At 45.8% G+C, this 19,554-nt stretch overlaps 1 protein-coding gene across 1 annotated transcript in view; it reads left to right on the top strand.

The window, feature by feature from the left end:
• Nucleotides 1-223: 223 nt before the first annotated feature.
• SCTR (secretin receptor) overlaps nt 224-19,554 on the top strand; it is a 66,911-nt gene continuing 47,580 nt past the window's right edge. Inside the window, exons 1-2 of the mRNA XM_010362150.2 lie at nt 224-555; nt 16,665-16,785. Of these exons, the coding sequence (XP_010360452.1) occupies nt 484-555; nt 16,665-16,785 (193 nt within the window). The 5' untranslated portion in view covers nt 224-483. The remainder of the gene's footprint in view (nt 556-16,664; nt 16,786-19,554) is intronic.

Genomic DNA, 19,554 nt, shown 5'->3' with positions numbered 1-19,554 from the left:
AAGTTGCCCACCGACCCCCCAGCGAGCTTGCGCCTTCGGTCCGTGAACTCCAGAAACAGTGCTCTTTCTGGACCCGGGGTCGGGCGGGATTGCCGCGTGGAAGACTAAGCCAGCGTGCCCTCTCCTGGCCTCCTCCAGCTTGGGCCCAGCCTGCGGGAGCCTACTCCGGCCCCTGTGCCCTCCCTCTGCCTCCTCCCCTGCTGGCCTCCGCGCCGGCCCCCAGCCAGTCCCCCGCCGGGTGGAGGAAGCGCGCCGGAGGCGCCGCGTCCTGATCAACGGGCCGGGCGGCTTAGCGCGCGCGGCCACCTGGTCCGAGGAGAAGCAGTCCCCGTGCCCGCCGCAGGTCGGGTGGCTCAGCCATGGCTCCTCTGGGAGCAGCGGCCGGCCGGAGCCCGGGATCCTGCGCGGGGCGCTGAGCTCCCGAGTGGGCAGAGCGCACAGGCGGGTGGACGTCGGGGCGCCCTCGGGGAACGTGCGGGCACCATGCGTCCCCACCTGTCGCCGCCGCTGCAGCAGCTACTACTGCGGGTGCTGCTCGCCTGCGCCGCGCACTCGGTGAGTACTGCCCCCTTCTGAAGGCTAGGGGCCCCCGGGAGCGACAGTCTCGCCGCTTCTCCGGCCTCGGCAGGATGCGGGTGGGGGGGACTAGCAGATCTTCCGCTGAGGAATGGAGACTCTTCCCTCCCAATCCTCCCAACATGAATCTCTCGCAGCTCTTCTCCGGAGGGACCCCTTCCCAAAGAAAAACATCGTGCGCGCCAGGCGAAGGCAGCTCCAAGATGAATCCCCGTGCCCTCCACCCACCCCTTCCTCTAGCCTGGCTTCTGGGACCCTCCTAGACTGAAATTCTGGAGCCGCCCTGGGCAGTGCCTATCGTGTCCTGGGCGCTTTGCCTCCAATCTTTCCTTGAAACCTCTCAATCACCTTTCGAGGCTGCTATTATCAGCCTCACTTTATAGACAAGGAAAGGAAATGAGAGGGGGAATAAAAATTCTTGCTCCAAGTCAGAAGAAGAGGATTGGAACCCACATCAGTATCAGTCTGCCCCCAAACCTTGACATTTTCACACTCACGGGCTGCAGATGGGAAAACCTGAAGGAGCTCTGGCAAGAGCTTCCGGGTCTGCGATGGGACCGTCTGCCACTCTCCCCACACCCTCTCGTGCGGGATGCGGCTCCCTAATGTCTGCGTGTCTGGTGGCTGCTGGGTGCTGCTGTTCCCCAAAGCCAGGTCCTGGTAAGGGGCTGGAGGAGGAAAATACTACTACTAATAATAATAGCGGCAGGATGGGTGGTTTGTTTTTCTTTCCTACAGAAATTCCTGGGAGTCCCGGGCCTCTCGGAGCTCTGGGATGTGTGATAAAGAGAGTGGCCCCACCCAGACCAGCAGAAAGGAAGGAATGGGGAGAGAGTGGGGGTTAGAGGTGGGGGCCAGATTCCAGAATCATCCCTTCCCACTAGCATTCCAAACTGGTCCCCAAGGCGTCTGTTCCAAGAAGCTCCTTAGGGAAAGTGCTTGGGGACCCGGTTGAGTCTCTGATCTCTGTCCTGGGCAAGTCTCCTGGTGTCCAACCTCCTTGTCTTCCCGTAGTCCCCTCCGGTTGGATTATAAGGAAAACCAATGCTCCCAGAGCCGACCAGAGTGTTGACACTCAGGAGATGCTCATTTTTCTGGTAGCCCCAAGACTTTCAGTAGCAGTAGTTGGGATGAGTGCAATTTGGAGCTTGCTTAGAACTCCCTTTCCACAGTGGAGCCTCCTCTCTTCAGTGGCAGTGCTGGCCTTGGAAGATGCTAGAGCAATAGCATGCACTCATGAGTTTCGACTCCCAATTTGGAGAAATGCCAACTGGGATACTGGGGACAGTGTCAAGCCAGGTAGAGCCTGGAGGTGTGTTATTCCGTGGCTAGGCGTGGGAGAGGCAATAGCTCCTTCCTTGGGACCCTCCCAGCCTCCTTCTTAAGTATTTGCAGTGACTCTGAGACTGTCATAACTGGTACCTCGAGTGCAGGACTGAGGTTCAGTCTGCATTTTTGTCTCAAGAAAATCCCTGGATTATCACAGGAATCAGTGGAAGGAGAAAATGAAAGGCTTCCCTTGGTTTAAGTCTTCAGTGTACCTTGGAAGGATGCTTCATTATGCTCTGGCCCCAATCCCTTATTTTAAAAATGAGCACACTGAGGCCCTCAGAGAGAAGGGAGCTGCCCGACATCAGAGCCAGGACTAGCGGCTCTGCTAGCCCCACACACCCCACTTAACCCACTAAGGTTGGCACCCAGGTCTCTTGATTCCCAACCATCCAGGGCTCTGTCTGTTATGCCCCTTTTTTTCTTTTCCTTTTTTTCTTTTTCTTTTCTTTTTTTTTTTTTTTTGAGACGAAATTTCACTCTTGTTGCCCAGGCTGGAGTGCAATGGCGCGATCTCAGCTCACTGCAACCTCCACATCCCAGGTTCAAGCGAGTCTCCTGCCTCAGTCTCCTGAGTAGCTGGGATTACAGGCGTACGCCACCATGCCCAGCTAGTTTTTTGTATTTTTAGTAGAGATGGGGTTTCTCCATGTTGGTCAGGCTGGTCTCAAACTCCTGGCCTCAGGTGATCCGCCTGCCTCTGCCTCCCAAAGTGCTGGGATTAGAGGCATGAGCCACTGCGCATTACTGTCTTACATAATCATAAGATGGTTTTCTGTGTAGAAGTCGTGGTCTTCGGATTACTTTATGGCTTCTGTAGACCTTATATCTCACACTTCTTGGCTAAGAACATCTGTAATAAATAGGAGTGAAACTGACCTACTTTGGCTGGAATATTTCCCAGCTTCTGGAGCCCTGCTTTCCTTCTGTTTGACTCTGGGTGGTCAGACATTTGATTCTGAAATCTAAGTGTGTTCAAATAATTTTTTATTCATTTGAAGTTCCCCCTCGAGGGGGATTATAGGCATCTTCCTAATGGAGGGGGGTCACTGAGGGCAAATTGCTTATTACCACTCTCCCTTTACTCCATATAGGGAGGCGTCAGAAGTGACCCTTGTAAGTGGAACCCAAAAAGTGGTGATGGCCGAATGGGGCAGTTTTCTGAGGCCTCCCATAAGAAATACTGAGCACACACCCCCTCTGCAACCCCATCCCCATGCATCTCATGAGAACTTTTTACCTGGAACATCACTGTAATTATTTACTAACACATCTGTCCCCCAAACCCCAATGCACACACTTTAAAGTTGAACATGGAGCCTCATCTTGTTCATCTTCTATCCCTAGAGTCTGTCACCAGTGTAAGAGGGAGCTCAATGACTGTGTGTTGAATGAATGCATGGATGACTGAATGAAATGATGATGATCCAGCAACGAATAATGAAGAATCATTTCTTGAAAGGACTCTTTACTTGCTAAATCGTACAGAAATGTGTCAGGCCATAGAAAAAGAGTCACTCAAGGTAGGGCTTTTTAATCCATGGCATTTGGCAAACCGCCAATTTGTTAACCTTAGTGAGTTAAGTGAAGTGTGTGGGGCTGGTTTTTCCTTCAAGCAGAGTTTCTTAACACTATTGACATTTGGAGCCAGATAATTCTCTGTTGTGAGAACTGTCCTTGCATTGCACAATGTCTAGCAGCATCATGGACTGCTACCCTCTAGCAGCTCATGATCTCTCTAAAACTGTGACAACAGAAAATGTATCTGTAGACACTGCCGAAATTTTTCTGGGGATAGGGAGGGCAAAATTGCCCCTGCTTGAGAACCACTGCCTTAAATGTTGTCATGTTTCAGGACAGATACACAGATAGGACTAAGAATAGGTATTCATTTCACATTGGGTTTGGGGCAGTGGGGTTGGTGATAGGGCATCTGAGTCAGAGAATGGAAACAGGTGTGTCTGATGAAAACCAGTCTCCAAACTGGACAAAGGACTTCTGCAGAGAATGGGTTCCTTGATCTATTCCACCCTCCCTTCCCTTCTTTCCCCTCCTGTCTCCATCCCTCCTCAGTTGATGGTTAAGAAATATAACAATTCCAAGCACGGGGTCTGGCACGTGGAAGCCTTCGGTACATGGTGGTCGCTGCCCTGTCCTGTCATGCATCTGGACCCAGAGACTAACAAGCCCTGTGGCTGCACAGTGGGCAGAACCTTAGAAAGGCCTGCAAGCATTGCCTGCAGAGCTGATAATTGCCCTGTTACCCGGGCTGCAGTGCAATGGTGCAATTATGGCTCACTGCAGCCTTTAACTTCCTGACTCAAGTGATCTTCCCACCTCAGCCTCCCAAGTAGCTGGCACTACAGACACCTGCCACCATCCCCATCTAATTATTTTATTTTTTGAGAGATGGGTCTCACCATGTATCCCAGGTTGGTCTTGAACTCCTGGGCTCAAGTGATCCTCCTGCCTTAGACCCCCAAACTGTTGGTAATATAGGCATGAGCCACCATGCCCAGCCTGGGAGCTGATTATTGATGAGTTTTCAGAGGAAGGCCACTGGAGATTTTTTGTGTGTGTGTACCTGGAAAAACACTTTCTAGTTTCCTGAAGAAGTATTTGCGGATTTCTTTTTAAATGTTTATTATCCCTGAAGTTAATAAGTGAAGGATGATGATGATGATGAAGCCTCTTTTAATTGACTCTTATTTTCCACCGGACACTCTGCTGAGTCCCTCCTAACACTAACACTCACATCAACAGTTATTAGCCCCATGGTGCAAATGAGGAAATGGATGCTTGGAGAGACGTGAGGCCATTTGCTTAAGACCACCCAGCTGGACATGGTGACATGAGACCTTAAACCCAAACCTGAAGAAACCAAAACCTTGTTTTCTTTTCTTTTGCCCTTTTCTTTTCTTTTCTTTTCTTTTCTTTTCTTTTCTTTTCTTTTCTTTTCTTTTCTTTTCTTTTCTTTTCTTTTCTTTTCTTTTCTTTTCCTTTCTTTCTTTCTTTCTTTCTTTCTTTCTTTCTTTCTTTCTTTCTTTCTTTCTTTCTTTCTTTCTTTCTTTCTTTCTTTCTTTCTTTCTTTCTTTCTTTCTTTCTTTCTTTCTTTTTTTGACAGAGTCTCACTCTGTCACCCAGGCTGGAATGCAGTGGCGAGATCTTGGCTCACTGCAACCTCCATCTCCCAGGTTCAAGTGATTCTCCTGCCTCAGCCTCCTGAGTAGCTGGGACTACAGATGTGCGCCAGAATATCTGGCTAATTTTTGTATTTTTTAGTAGAGATAGGGTTTCACTATATTGGCCAGGCTGGTCTTGAACTCCTGACTTCTTGATCCACCTGCCTTGGCCTCCCAAAATGCTGGGATTACAGGTGTGAGCTGCTGCAGAGCTTCTTAATCAGCACATGCATCTGCTCCAAAAGAGAGGCCTGCCCCAGGTTTCTGGTGCCCAAGGGGCTGTCATAAAATTCTCTCCAATACTTCAAAATAGCATTAATTTTCATTTAAACTAATCAATTTGTGAAACATAAAAAAATACTGAGTTACATACAGCGTTTATTGAGGGGCCCAGGAATGAGCATGGGGTCATAAAATCCAAGAGGAGGAGATACCATTTCCCAGACGGTTTAGGGGAGTCCACCTAGGCGGGGCGCGGTGGCCCACACCTGTAATCCCAGCACTTTGGGAGGCTCAGGCAGGTGGATGGCTTGAGCCCAGGAGTTCAAGACCAGCCTGGGCAACATAGGAGACCTTGTCTCTACAAAAAATTAAAAAAATTAGCTGGGTGTGGTGGTGTGTGCCTGTGGTCCTGGCTGCTTAGGAGGTTGAGGTGGGAGGAATGCTTGAGCCCAGGAAGTAGAGGCTGCAGTGAGCCATGATTGTGCCACTGCACTCCAGCCTGGGTGAAAGCGTGAGAGCCTGTCTCAAACAAACAAACAAACAAACAGTATTTAAAGTGTATAACATGGTATTTTGAAATGCACAATGAAATGATTACTATAGTCAAGCAAATTAACATATGTTTCTTCACAAAGTTACCATTTGTGTGCGTGTGTGTGTGTGTGTGTGGTAAGAGCACCTGAAATCTACTCTTTTGGTAAAATTCCAGTGTACGATACAGTATTATTATTATTGTTATTAGTTTTGAGACAGAATTTCACTCCTTTTGCCCAGCCCGGAGTGCAATGGTACAATCTCGGCTCACTGCAACCTCTGCCTCCCGGGTTTAAGAGGTTCAAGTGATCCTCCCGCCTCAGCCTCCCAGGTAGCTGGGATTAGAGGCATGCACCACCATGCCTGGCTAATTGTGTATTTTTAGTGGGGACAGGCTTCCCATCCCATTGGCCAGGCGAGTCTTGAACTCCTGACGTCAGGTGACCCGCCCACCTCAGCCTCCCAAAGTGCTGGGATTATAGGCCTGAGCCACCACACCAAGCCTGATACGGTATTATTAACTATAGTCCTCATGCATTAGATCTCTAGACTTATTCATCCTGGTGTAACTGCAACTTCATACCCTTTGACCTGTATCTCTCCATTCCCACCCCCTCCCAGGCCCTGGCAACCTTCATTCAACTCCCTGCTGCTTTGCATTCAACTTTGTAATATTCCACATATAAGTGAGATCATGCAGTATTTTCCTTTCTGTGACCGGCTTATTTCACTTAGCACCATGTCTTTCAAGTTTATTCATGTTGTCACTAATGATAGGATCTCCTTTTTTAAAGCTAACTGGTATTCCATTGTATATATGCAGCATGTTTCTTTATCCATTGATCTGTTGATAGACACGTAAGTTGCTCCCACATCTTGGCTGTGGTGAATAGTGCTGCAGTGAGCATGGGGGTGCAGGTACCTCTACAAGGTGCTGATTTCATTTCCTTTGGGTTTATGACCAGAAGTCTGATTCCTGAATCATATGTTAGTTCTATTTTGAATTTTTTTGAATAAATAGTTACACTGAGACACTAGGAAATACCCAGCGCATCTTAGAGGCATGCAGTACTGGGCACCTCGTTCCCTTTCATCTTGCCAGCAACATGGCTCAGTCCAATGTGTTCTGAGTCTGACGGCCTCAGAACCAGGGAAGCTGATAGTGGAACTCACTCAGAAGCCAGAGTCCTGGGAACCATGGGGGGACCACTGGTGCAAGTTCTGAAATCCAAGGCTGGAGAACCTGGGGTTCGGATGTTCAAGGACAGGAGAAGAAGGGTGTACCAGTTCCAGGAGAGAGAGAGAGAGAGAGAGAGAGAGAGAGAGAGAGAGAGAGAGAGAGAGAGAGTGAATTTACCTTTGTCTGCCTTTTTCGTTGTATTCAGGGCCCAGCCGACTGGATGGTGCCTGCCCACATTGAAGGCAGATCTTCCCCACTCAGTCTACCAACTCCTGAGCCAATCTCCTCCAGCAACACCCAGAGATAGTGTTTTACCAACAACTATGCAGTTAGTCCTTAATCTAGTCAAGTTGACCCTGAAAATTAACCATTTCAAAGACAATCCTCACTTCTTGCTTAAATGGTAGAGCCATCTCATAGGGGTTCTTTACTACTTCTCTGACCTCATCCTCCTTCCTTCTTAAAATGGCAGACTTGGCAATGCGACTCCCATTTACAATTCCTCACAGCACTCACCACAGAGACCATCCTGGCCAATATGGTGAAACCCCATCTCTACTAAAAATACAAAATTTAGCTGGGCTTGGGTTATCTGGCCATTGACTTCTTTGGCCCCTGTTGGAGACCATGAGCTTCAAGGACAGAATCTATGTCCCATTCACCTTCATGTCACCAGTGATGGGCAGACTGCTGAGCATATAGTAGGTGCCCAATAAATGTTTGCTAAAATTTTGAGTTTTGAACAGGTTATACAATGATGACTTTCCTGTTCTTATTTCTCATTATACAAACTAGACTACTACTTCCCTTTCCACTCTTGAAGCGATTTCTTTCCAGTCTCTGGTTGTTAGGCAAGTAATTATAAAGTATGAGAAGAGAAATGATGTTGAGTCTCTTTACCTTATTCAGATTTTTTTTTTCTTTTTTGAGACAGAGTCTAGCTCTGTTGCCTGGCTGGAGTGCAGTGGCATGATCTCAGCTTACTGCAACCTCCACCTCCCAGGTTCAAGTGATTCTCCTGCCTCAGCCACCTAAGTAGCTGGGATTATAGGCACGTGCTGCCACGCCCAGCTAATTTTTGTATTTTTAGTAGAGACAGGGTTTCACCATGTTGGCCAGGATGGTCTCTGTCTCCTGACCTTGTCATCCACCCACCTCAGCCTCCCAAAGTGTTGGGATTACAGGAGTGAGACACCGTGCCCAGCCTTTATTCAGAATTTAAAAGATTTTTTTTTTTTTTTTTTTTTGAGACGGAGTCTTGCTCTGTCGCCCAGGCTAGAGTGCAGTGGCTGGATCTCAGCTCACTGCAAGCTCCGCCTCCCGGGTTTACGCCATTCTCCTGCCTCAGCCTCCGGAGTAGCTGGGACTACAGGCGCCCGCCACCTCGCCCGGCTAGTTTTTTGTATTTTTAGTAGAGACGGGGTTTCACCATGTTAGCCAGGATGGTCTCGATCTCCTGACCTTGTGATCCGCCCGTCTCGGCCTCCCAAAGTGCTGGGATTACAGGCTTGAGCCACCGCGCCCAGCCAAGATTTTTATTATATTCTGCCGTATTTTACCATCTCAGACTTAAGAGTCCAAAATTAAACTCCAAAATGGCTAACAGAACCCCCTTGACATCTTTTCTCTCTTATTGGTTCGGCTTTGTTTTTCTTTCTCTCTGCAGACTGGGTTTTTCTGTTGCTTTCTGTGGGATAGAATATGGCTGCTCCATGGCCTCCAAGTTTGCATGCTTTGGGAATGGGAGAGATTGGATTTCTCCCCATGCCAACACCAAATACCCAAGGAAGGCAGATCGTCCCACACCTAGTTAGGTTTTCTCCTTCGGTCTAATCCATGGGATAGGATCACACAGCATAAACCACTCAGCCTAGGCATGAAAGGATTCTTCCTAGGAAGAAGTTGTTGGCTCAGAGGCTTAGTAGACACCTCAAAACATGTCTACCATCTGGAAAAACACCCGGAAGAAAGAGATGGTGGAAGTTCATCACAGAATCATCAAGCAAGAGGTGAACTTTTACACTCCAGTGGGACCAACATGACTATGTGTTGAGTGACACGAAGGGTGATACTCCCTGCAGAGACGCTATTAGACATGCAGAGACTCACACAGTTTACAACTTAAGCACCTCTTCTTTAAAAAAATACCGTAATTATATGTAGCCAAACCAAAACTCAATGTAAAATATGGGATACTAAGAAGTGGAATTTACCCAGGAAAGCAGTGGATGGGCACCAGTTCCATGGTTCTGCAAAAGACCCTAGAAAAGATTCAGTTCAGCAAATCAAAGGGCTGCTTGAAGAACACCCCAGAGAAGAAATAGGCAATGTTACACAAAGCTGCTCTCTTCAGAACCTTGAAGTACAGCTCTGACGTGTAATTAACGAGGTGAAGGCCTGTGAATTTTGTGAAGAACAAGAAAAAAGAAAGTGGATTTAAAATTCTAGGAAGAGACAAAAGTTATACAAAGCATTTGTGGTCTAAATATTTTAAAAGCCAAACTTTGATGTGATTTTAGCAATATTTCCAAAACTCCATGTAATGATGGCTTAGACTCAGTCTCTGAAACCAAAGAGGAAAGAATATGTAATGTATGTTTTTGTTTAGTTAATAAAAATAATAAAATAATATAGGAAAGTACCATTTAGTGATTTTTCTCTGACAGTCTCTTATTAAATTTATGAGGATTTTTTTTTAATATGCTTAGGGCTTTCAGTTTAAGATGACAGATTGACCACATGTGTTTATCTGCTTTGCCTCTGGAAACACTTTTAAAATGACAGTAAAGGAATAGAAAAGGGATAAACCCATACAAAGAGAACAAAACAAGAGACAGAGATGAAGCAGAAATTTCCAGAAATCTTTGGAAAATGAAAAGTGGATGAAGTGATAGCTGTATGGAAAAAATAACCTCAATGCCTGTAGCGGGCAGAAGAGAAACTGTCAAGTCACCCTGTGGCACCCTGGAAAGGCCCCAGACACTGAGGAGAGTCCACCCATAAACCCCAGCAGTGGGCTCCCTCTTGGCCTGGTTATGTTACAGTGAAGGCCACCAGGCAAGAAGATGTTTAGGTCCACAGTGGTTCCAAGGACTGTGTTACTGTCTCAGGCTTAGATCGGACATTGAAGAGGGCCTCCAATGTGGAAGCAAGCAACCATGAGAAAGGTGCCTTGAAGAAACAGATCATGCAGACAAGAGGAGACAAGACATACAACTAATATTTGGAAATCCTTTGTGAAAAGGATGCCTGAGCCACAAAACCAGAAAAGGATGCTATGGAAAAGGAATCATCTGAGAATAAGAAATGATTCTTGGAAGTTAAATGTATGAAACCAAACACTCATAAAAGAACTCTACAGATAATGTCAAGGAAATCTTCTATAAAGAAAATCACAAAGGCTGGGCGTGGTGGCTCACACCTGTAATCCAGCACTTTGGGAGGCTGAGGAGAGTTGATCACCTGATGTCAGGAGTTGGAGACCAGCCTGACCAATATGGTGAAACCCCGTCTCTACTGAAAATAGAAAAATTAGCTGGGTCTGGTGGCACGCACCTGTAATCCCAGCTACTTGGGAAGCTGAGGCAGGAGAATCAGTTGAGCCTGGGAGACAGAGGATACAGTGAGCTGAGATTGCACCACGGCACTCCAGCCTGGGAAACAGAGCGGGACTCCATCTCAAAAAAAAAAAAGAAGATCACAAAGACAAAATGGTAGAATAGCAGAGAAGGATGAAAAGATTGGAGGATCAGTGCACCTCGTCCAATACTCTGCTAATAGAAATTCCAGGGAGACAGCATACATATGAAGGGAGGAAATAATAAATTAAAAACATAATATTTTTTAAATTCCCAGAAATGAACACAAGTCTTCAGATTGAAATGTCCACTGAATATCCAATCAATAAATTTAAAAAGAACCATTTCCTCAAGGAATTTCAAAATACCTAAAAACAAAGAAAAATCTTACATATTTCTAGGGTCAAAACAAAAAAGTTGCATTCAAAAGGTTTAGAATCAGAATTGGATTTCTTATTAACAATATAGGAAGAGGAGAAATGTCTTCAAAATTGTGAAGGAAAATTATTTCACCCTAGTGTTTTCTACCCAAATTGTTAGTTTAATAATTAATTAAATTAGTAAAAACATTTTCACTTCTGCAAAGATTCAGAAAGTTACCCCCACGTACTTTTTCTTAGGAGGTTACTAGAGAATTCTGTGCTTTTTCAAAATGAGAGCAAACCAAAGCAAAAGCCTCGATAACTAGGAAATGAGACTCCGGCCAGGAGACAGGAAGAGGGCACCCCAAACCACAGCCAGGTAGCAGGCCTGTGTGGAGTAGAGGAAGGGGAACTCTGAGACAGAAATCTCCAGAGGAAAAACCAATAGAACTGTGGATAGATGTGAAACAGAGCTGTGGGAGCACTTGGAAAAATTAGCCATATGTACATGGAAAACTAATCCAATGAAAAAACAGTAATGATTGACCTCAGGAAAAACAAAATGTACAAGAAAGACACATAATCATTTTACGTAATTTGACTCAGCAGCGGACAATATTTCATAGTCAAAATAAGTCATTATAAATATAGACCATTCTTCATTAAAAATGAAATGAAGATTAGTATATGTAATATATGGGGAGAGAAGTATATGTAGGAAGATTTTAAAACATCTCATCTTTATCTTCCCTAATAGGAAGTTTTGACTGTCTTGGATTTAAAAAACAAGAAATAACAACAATATAAGAACGTAATTTTTTTTTTTTTTTTGGAGACGGGGTCTCACTCCTTCACCCAGGCTGGAGTGCAGTGGTGGGATCTCGGCTCACTGCAAGCTCTGCCTCCCAGATTCCCGCCATTTTCCTGCCTCAGCCTCCTGAGTAGCTGGGACTATAGGCGCCGCCACTACGCCCAGCTAATTTTTTTTTGTATTTTTAGTAGAGACGGGGTTTCACCGTGTTAGCCAGGATGGTCTCGATCTCCTGAACTCGTGATCCGCCCGCCTCAGCCTCCCAAAGTGCTGGTATTACAGGTGTGAGCCACTGCGCCCAGCCAAGAATATAATTTTGAAACATGCAGACGAAAATGAAAATAAACAACTATAAAGAGTTGAAAACGGTTGCCTGGAGAGCAGGTAAAGGTTGTGGAAGGGAACTACTATTTGTCATTATACTCTTTGGTACTAGTACAAAAGAAAAAAGCTCAATGTGGTTATCCAAACTCAATTACAAAAATTTAAAGGGATTTTTAAAAAAATGAATAGCTCTTGTTTTGAGGAAAATTTTACATAAAGTTCAGCAGTTCTTTCATCTTCATTTGTCCCTCCTGTGAATTACAAGTAAAATTGTATTTAATACTTTTAAATGTAATGAGTATATACAATATGTGTACATATACACATGCATATAGCTACTAACTATCAGCCTCTCCCCGTCTTCTCTAGGTTGATGGAGATAGTAAGAGGGCTTGTTTCTCATGTCCCACATCTTCTGGGTGGTTGCTCCATGGGGCCACATGCTCTTCCCAGCCGCTCCCAGTAACCCTGGGGACTCCAGTTCCTCCTTGCTGGTCACCACCTGGAAACATGGACTCAGTCCTCTCAGCAGAATGACATTCCTGTCTCACAGACGTTGGTGGACACCACGCATTTCTTTAGTTGGATACGCCCACCACCACCACCACCACCGCATTGTCTTGGCTTGTTACCTTTTAGAGGAAGGATCAAGGGCAAAAGAAATGTGGGATGCTCCACTTCACACCCACGAGGATAGCCATCATAAAACAACAATAGCAATAGAAAAAGAACAAGTACCGGTGAGGACGTGGAGAAATTGGCACCCTTGTACCTGGCTAGTGGGGTAGCCCCTGTAGAAAACAGTTGTGCAGTTCCTGAAAAAGTTAAAAATATAATTATCGTATGATCCAGCAATTCAACCTCCGGGTATATACCCCAAAGAACTGAAAGCAGGGACTCAACAGATATTTGTACGCCCATGTTCATAGCAGCATTATTCACAATAGCCAAAAGATGGAAGCAAACCAGGTGTCTATCAACAGTTAAGCAGATAAACCAAATGTGGTCTATCTATACAATGAAATATTATTCAGCCTTAAAAAGAAGGAAATTCGGGGCCGGGCACGGTGGCTCACGCCTGTAATCCCAGCACTTTGGGAGGCCGAGGCAGGTGGATCACGAGGTCAGGAGATCGAGACCATCCTGGCGAACACGGTGAAACCCTGTCTCTACTAAAAATACAAAAAAAAAAAAAAAAAAAAATTAGCCAGGCATGGTGGCGGCGCCTGTAGTCCCAGCTACTCTGGAGGCTGAGGCAGGAGAATGGCGTGAACCCGGGAGGCAGAGCTTGCAGTGAGCCGAGATCGCGCCACTGCACTCTAGCCTGGGCGACAGAGCGAGACTCCGTCTCCAAAAAAAAAGAAGGAAATTCTGGTTTTCTGTCCTCATAAGTGGGAGTTGAACAATGAGAACACATGGACACAGGGTGGGGAACATAACACACAGGGGCCTGTCGGGTTGTGGGGGGCTGGGGGAGGGATAGCACAAGGAGAAATACGTCATGTAGATGACGGGTTGATGGGTGCAGCACACCGACATGGCACATGTATACCTGTGTAACAAACCTGCATATTGTGCACATGTACCCTAGAACTTACAGCATAATAAAAAAAGAAGGAAATTATGATACATGTTGCAACATAGATTAACCCTGAAAATGTGCTGAGTGAAACAAGCAAGGTGCCAAAAAACCAATATTGTGTGATTCATTTATATGAGGTACCTAGAACAGGCAAATTCTTAGAGTCAGAAGTAGAATAGAGGTTACCAGGGGCTGGGGGATTGGGGGGATGTGGAGTTATTGTTAAATGATGAGTTCAGAGCTTCTGTTTGGGGTAATGCAAATGGATACTGGGGATGGTTGCACAACATTGTGAGGGTACCTAATACCACTGCATTGCACACATTAAATGGTTAAAATGGTAAATTTTATGTTACGTATATTTTACCACAGTTTTAAAAAAAGAAATGTTGGATGAGAAGAAAAAGTTAAACTATCCTCCATTATTACTGTTTCTATAGTTCAAAGGAAAATCACCAAGGAAGTTGAACTTTTATTGCACGGGGCTTCCCATTATAGATATGTTATCCCATTTCTAACCTTGCTCTGTTGCTCTTAAGACAGTCCTCTTTGCCAGAGTACCCCTTTCTTTAAATTCTCACAGTGGAAATTGCCACCTACTTTTGGGAAACCTCATTCACTAGCCACACACATTGATGCTGCCCTAGAGATTCTTTCCCACCCTGTATCAGTCAGCTAGGCTGCATAACAATTGCACACATCTCGGTGCCTTGCAGCAATGTGTTTATTTCCCTCTTGGCATTTACAGTTGAGCTAGGGTGTGATTAATCCGGGCTGGGCTCTCCTGGCTTGGTTCCATCCCCTGGGTTAGGTTCAGTCTGTTACACCTATCATTCATTCTAAGATGAGCTGGCTACCCCAGGTTCCAAAATGCAGGTGAGCAAGGACAAGTGTGCAAATGTATTTCAAACCTCTGCTCACATCAAATCACTAATGTCCCATTGACCATGGTCACATGACCAAGGCCAAGCAAAGAAGTACACCTCGGCCACCATGATAGGAGGCATATGTATAAACCCCATAGGGAGTTGAGACCAGTACTTCCAACTACAGCATACTTCTTTCCTGTCCCTGGCAGTACATTTCTTAAGTCTGAGTTACTTCCTGTATATTAACACCAAGAGGATGCAATGGATGTACAACATGATGACTAAAGTTAATAACAATGTATTGTTTTTGAAAATTGCTTAGAGAGTAGTTTTTACGTGTCCTCACCACACACATGAAAGTGAAATAATGCCTATGTTAATTAGCTCAATTAAAGCCTTTCTACAATGTATACATATTCCAAAACAACATGTGCATAACAAATCTATACACTTTTTATTTACCAATGAAAAAAATTAACTTAGGTCAGGCATGGTGGCTCACACCTGTAATCCCAGCACTTTGGGAGGCTCTGAGCCATTTGACCATAGTGCTACCTTAGCTGTCCTTCTCTGGTCCAGAGCTTTTGTTTACTTGGGCCAATTTGGAGTGTGGCTTTGTCTCCAGGAACCTCTCTCCCTGTTCCATTATGTTGGAATTTCCATCTGCAAATTGCCAGTGGAGGATTGACCAGGGAGTATAAGACCTGGCCCTCAACCTCTTGGAAGGCTGGGTGGATGACCCTGTCATATCCCCTAACACCATGGGTCTCAGTTTCCTTCCATTTCTTCTTTTATTGCATTATTTTGAGACCTGATTAAGTTAATGTCTGTAAAAGGACTCTAATATTAAAATGCCACATCTGTACTTTGTAAGGAAAGCAGGAGTGCAATGTATTCATCTGTTCAGTTGTTCATTCATACATTCATTCATTATACTTATCAAGTCTCAGGCACCAAATAATGGAGCCATGATAGGAAGCCTACTCTGGAAAGAGTAGTGAATGACTTCTGTTTGCCTCTGAGCCTTTTGACCATAGTGCTACCTTAGCTGCCCTTCTTTGGCCCAGAGCTTTTGTTTACTTGGGCCAATTTGGAGTGTGCCTTTGTCTCCAAGGACTTCTCTCCCTGCTCCATTATGTTGGAATTTCCAGAGACTATGGGCTTCAGCAAGAACCAGGTGAGACCCCACAAGGAAGAGGACAAGAGCAGTAGTGTGTGAACTGTGTGCCACTGGAAAGAGTGAGGAAGTCACAGCTGAGTGCCAGTCCCTCCTCCATCCTCCTGTCCAACTCCTCCCTGCAGTTGCTGTTCTCGGTGGGATGTATGCTGTCTTCTGTGGGACGAGAAGATGGTTAAGTGTACGTTTCAAAGAACTTGTCTGAATCAAAAGTAGGTTTTCAGGCTGGACACAGTGGCTCATGCCTATAATCCCAGGAGTTTGATACCAGTCTGGGCAACACAGTGAGACCCCCTTCTCTATTATGTGTGCGTGTGTGTGTGTACATATGTGTGTGTGTGTGTGCATTTGTGTGTGTGTGTGTAAATCTATATCCAGGCATGGTGGCACATACCTGGCCTGTAGTTCTAGCTACTGGGGGCACTGAGGTGGGAGGATTGCTTGAGCTCAGGAGATCAAGACTGCAGTGAGCTATGATCACACCACGACACTCCAGCCTGAGTGACAGAGAAAGACCCTGTCTCTAGAAAAACAGAAAACAAGACCAAAGAAAACAAAAAACACTAAGCTTTCAAAAAAGAAAAGACTCACAGAGTTGCAGTAGCATAAAGTAAGTCCCACAGACAAAGAGTAAGGTGCTGAGAAAGCAAACAGCTTGTTGGGCTTAGGAGCCTCGATAAACTTAAGAGCAAAATTTGCAGTGGACGAGCCAGATGATTTACACATCCCAGCTTTCCCAGCTGTGTTCTGAATTCTCCCCAGGAGTGGTTGCCTCCACCTTTCCTGCGGACCAGGAGATCCTTGCAGGCAAGGGCTTTGCTTTACTCGAATCCCCGTTGAATCCCCATTGTCTTGCCCCATTCTCCCCCACGGAAAGTCCTTGTGTGGCAGGATTGAGTTAGTAGCAATGATGAGCATCCCTGGTTTTGGATTTGCAGACTGGAGCCCTTCCCCGACTATGTGACGTGCTGCAAGTGCTGTGGGAAGAGCAAGACCAGTGCCTGCAGGAACTCTCCAGAGAACAGACAGGAGACCTGGACACCGAGCAGCCAGTGCCAGGTATGAGGCTTGCCACAGCCCATGTCCTCTCTTGGGGGTGGAGCATGTCCAGTCCTGCTGGGCAGGAGGAGCTTGTCCTGGGCCAGGATTGGATGTGGGAGGCTGGTCCAGCTTTATTTACTCAGACAATCAGCTGGGGGGGGGCCAGGGCTGGAGTGGTTCTGGTGAGCAGATCACATGGACCCCAAAGCCACAGCCTTACCACTCTTCTTTTCCTGGGCAAGTGAACATAGCCAGTGTTTTCCTACCATCAGCTTCTGCGTGCTGACTTGGCCAACTTAAGAGCTTGGTGGGAATTTCTTTGCAAAGCAGTTTTCCTCTCATTCATTCTCCCACCTCCCTGCCAGCTCCATGAGTGAGGTAGTAGGAAAGGCAGCCTGGGTCCACAATAGTGTGGGCTGCCTACTGGGTGACACTCACTGGCTGTGTGAACACAGGCAAATTATTTAGCCCTTGGAGTCTCCATTTTCTGATTTATAGAATGGAGGTGGACAGGCGTGGTGGCTCACGCCTGTAATCCCAGCATTTTGGGAGGCCGAGGTGAGTGGATCACCTGAGGTCAGGAGTTTGAGACCAACTTGACCAATATGGTGAAACCCCACCTCTACTAAAAATACAAAATTAGCCAGGCTTGGTGGTGCACGCCTGTAATTCCAGCTACTAGGGAGTCTGAGGCAGGAGAATTGCTTGAACCCAGGATGCAGAGGTTGCAGTGAGTCGAGATGGCGCCATTGCACTCCAACCTGGGCAACAAGAGCAAAACTCTGTCTCAAAAAAAAAAAAAAAAAAAGAATGAAGTGGTGATCCGTTCTACAGCATGGACAAACCTTGGAACATAATGCTAAGTGAAACAAGCCAGATACAAAAGGACACACATTGTGGCTCGGCGTGGTGGCTCATGCCTGCAATCCCAGCACTTTGGGAAGCCGAGGTGGGCAGATCACTTGAGGTCAGGAGTTCAAGACCAGCCTGGCCAACATAGTGAAACCCCATCTCTACTAAAAATACAAAAATTAGCCAGCATGGTGGCGGGCACTTGTAATTCCAGCTACTCAGGAGGCTGAGGCAGGAGAATCGCTTGAGCACGGGAGGTGGACGTTGCAGAGATCATGTCATTGCACTGCAGCCTAGGTGACAGAGGGAGACTCTGTCTCAAAATAAATAAATAAATATTTAAAAAATAAAGGAACACACTGTATGATTTCACTAATATAAAATGTGCAGATGAGCCAAACCTATAGAGACTGATTAGTGCTTACCAGGGCTGAAGGAAGGGACGATGGGAAGTGATTGCTTGAGGGGTACAGGTTTCCTTTTGGAATTGGTAAAAATGTGTTAGAACTGGATAGAGGTGATGTTTCCACAATATTTTATTGTGAAGGTACTAAATCCACTAAACCGTACACTTTAAATCGTTAATGGTTAATGTTATGTTGTATGATTTTTCTTCAATTTAAAAAGAGAGAGGGAAAGAAAAACAGAACCCAGGTTTTTAAATTAGAACAGACTGATCTTGAACAAGGCCTCAGTTTTCACATCTATTTTATGGAGTTGGTGTGAAATGAAAAGCATTCATTCAAAGAATGCTTATTTAGCACTTAGTGGTGTCAGGTGAGTGGTGAGAAAGGAGCGTTGTCGGCTGTGTCGGAATGTGTTTTGTGGTGCGTGGCAGGAGCTTAATACCCTGGCTTCACCAGATAGCAATTTGTTTGTTGCATATTACAAAAAGAGCTGGAGCAAAGTTCCAAGATGTCGCCATATTCCGGATTCCTCTCTTTTGCCTGAATGTGTGGCGTCTGTTCTCATGGTCATATAATGGCTGCTGTACCTCCAGGGAGGAGAGGAGAATACCTGCATTTCTGGCAGGAAGAAGAAGAAAGTCACTAGAAGGAGGGTTGAGATACACTGGGAAGCCAGACTTTCTTGACACTCTCCCGGTGACTTCTGCGTATACTGCATCAGCCGGAATAGGACTGCATGGCCACCCCAGCTGCAATGGATACTGCAGGTTGAGTTTATAGCTGTGCATGTAACCACCTGGAGCAAAACCAGGTCCTCCTCATAAGAAAGAAGAGAAGGATGGCAGTGGGCAGGCTTTGCCATTGTCACCACGACTCAGCCTGGTGAGGGAGACATGGATCAAGTGATTAGAAATTCATGGCCAGGCGCGGTGGCTCATGCCTGTAATCCCAGCACTTTGGGAGGCCGAGGCAGGTGGATCACCTGAGGTCAGGAGTTCGAGACCAGCCTGGCCAACAAGGTGAAACCCCATCTCTACTAAAAATACAAAATTAGCCGTGTGTGGTGGTGGGCGCCTGTAATCCCAGTTACTCAGGAGACTGAGGCAGGAGGATCACTTGAACCCAGGAGGCTGAGGTTGCAGTGAGCCAAGATTGTGCCATTGCACTCCAGCCTGGGCAACAAGAGTGAAACTCTGTCAAAAGAAAGAAAGAAGGAAGGAAGGAAAGAAGGAAGGAAGGAAGGAAGGAAGGAAGGAAGGAAGGAAGGAAGGAAGGAAGGAAAAAAGAAAGAAAGAAAGAAAGAAAGAAAGAAAGAAAGAAAGAAAGAAAGAAAGAAAGAAAGAAAGAAAGAAAGAAAGAAAGAAAGAAAGAGAAGAAAGAAAGGAAAGAAAGAAAGAAAGAAAGAAAGAAAGAAAGAAAGAAAGAAAGAAAGAAAGAAAGAAAGAAAGAAAGAAAGAAAGAAACTCATATAAAATGATGAGATAAGAGCAGTATGTGGGTCTGCCTGAGTGTCTAATCAGGAGGCTTG

This window comes from Rhinopithecus roxellana, chromosome 14 (genome assembly GCF_007565055.1).
Source record: "Rhinopithecus roxellana isolate Shanxi Qingling chromosome 14, ASM756505v1, whole genome shotgun sequence".
NCBI lineage: Eukaryota > Metazoa > Chordata > Mammalia > Primates > Cercopithecidae > Rhinopithecus > Rhinopithecus roxellana.
Note: the sequence above shows the minus strand (reverse complement) of the source record. Positions and strands in the feature narration are given on the sequence as shown.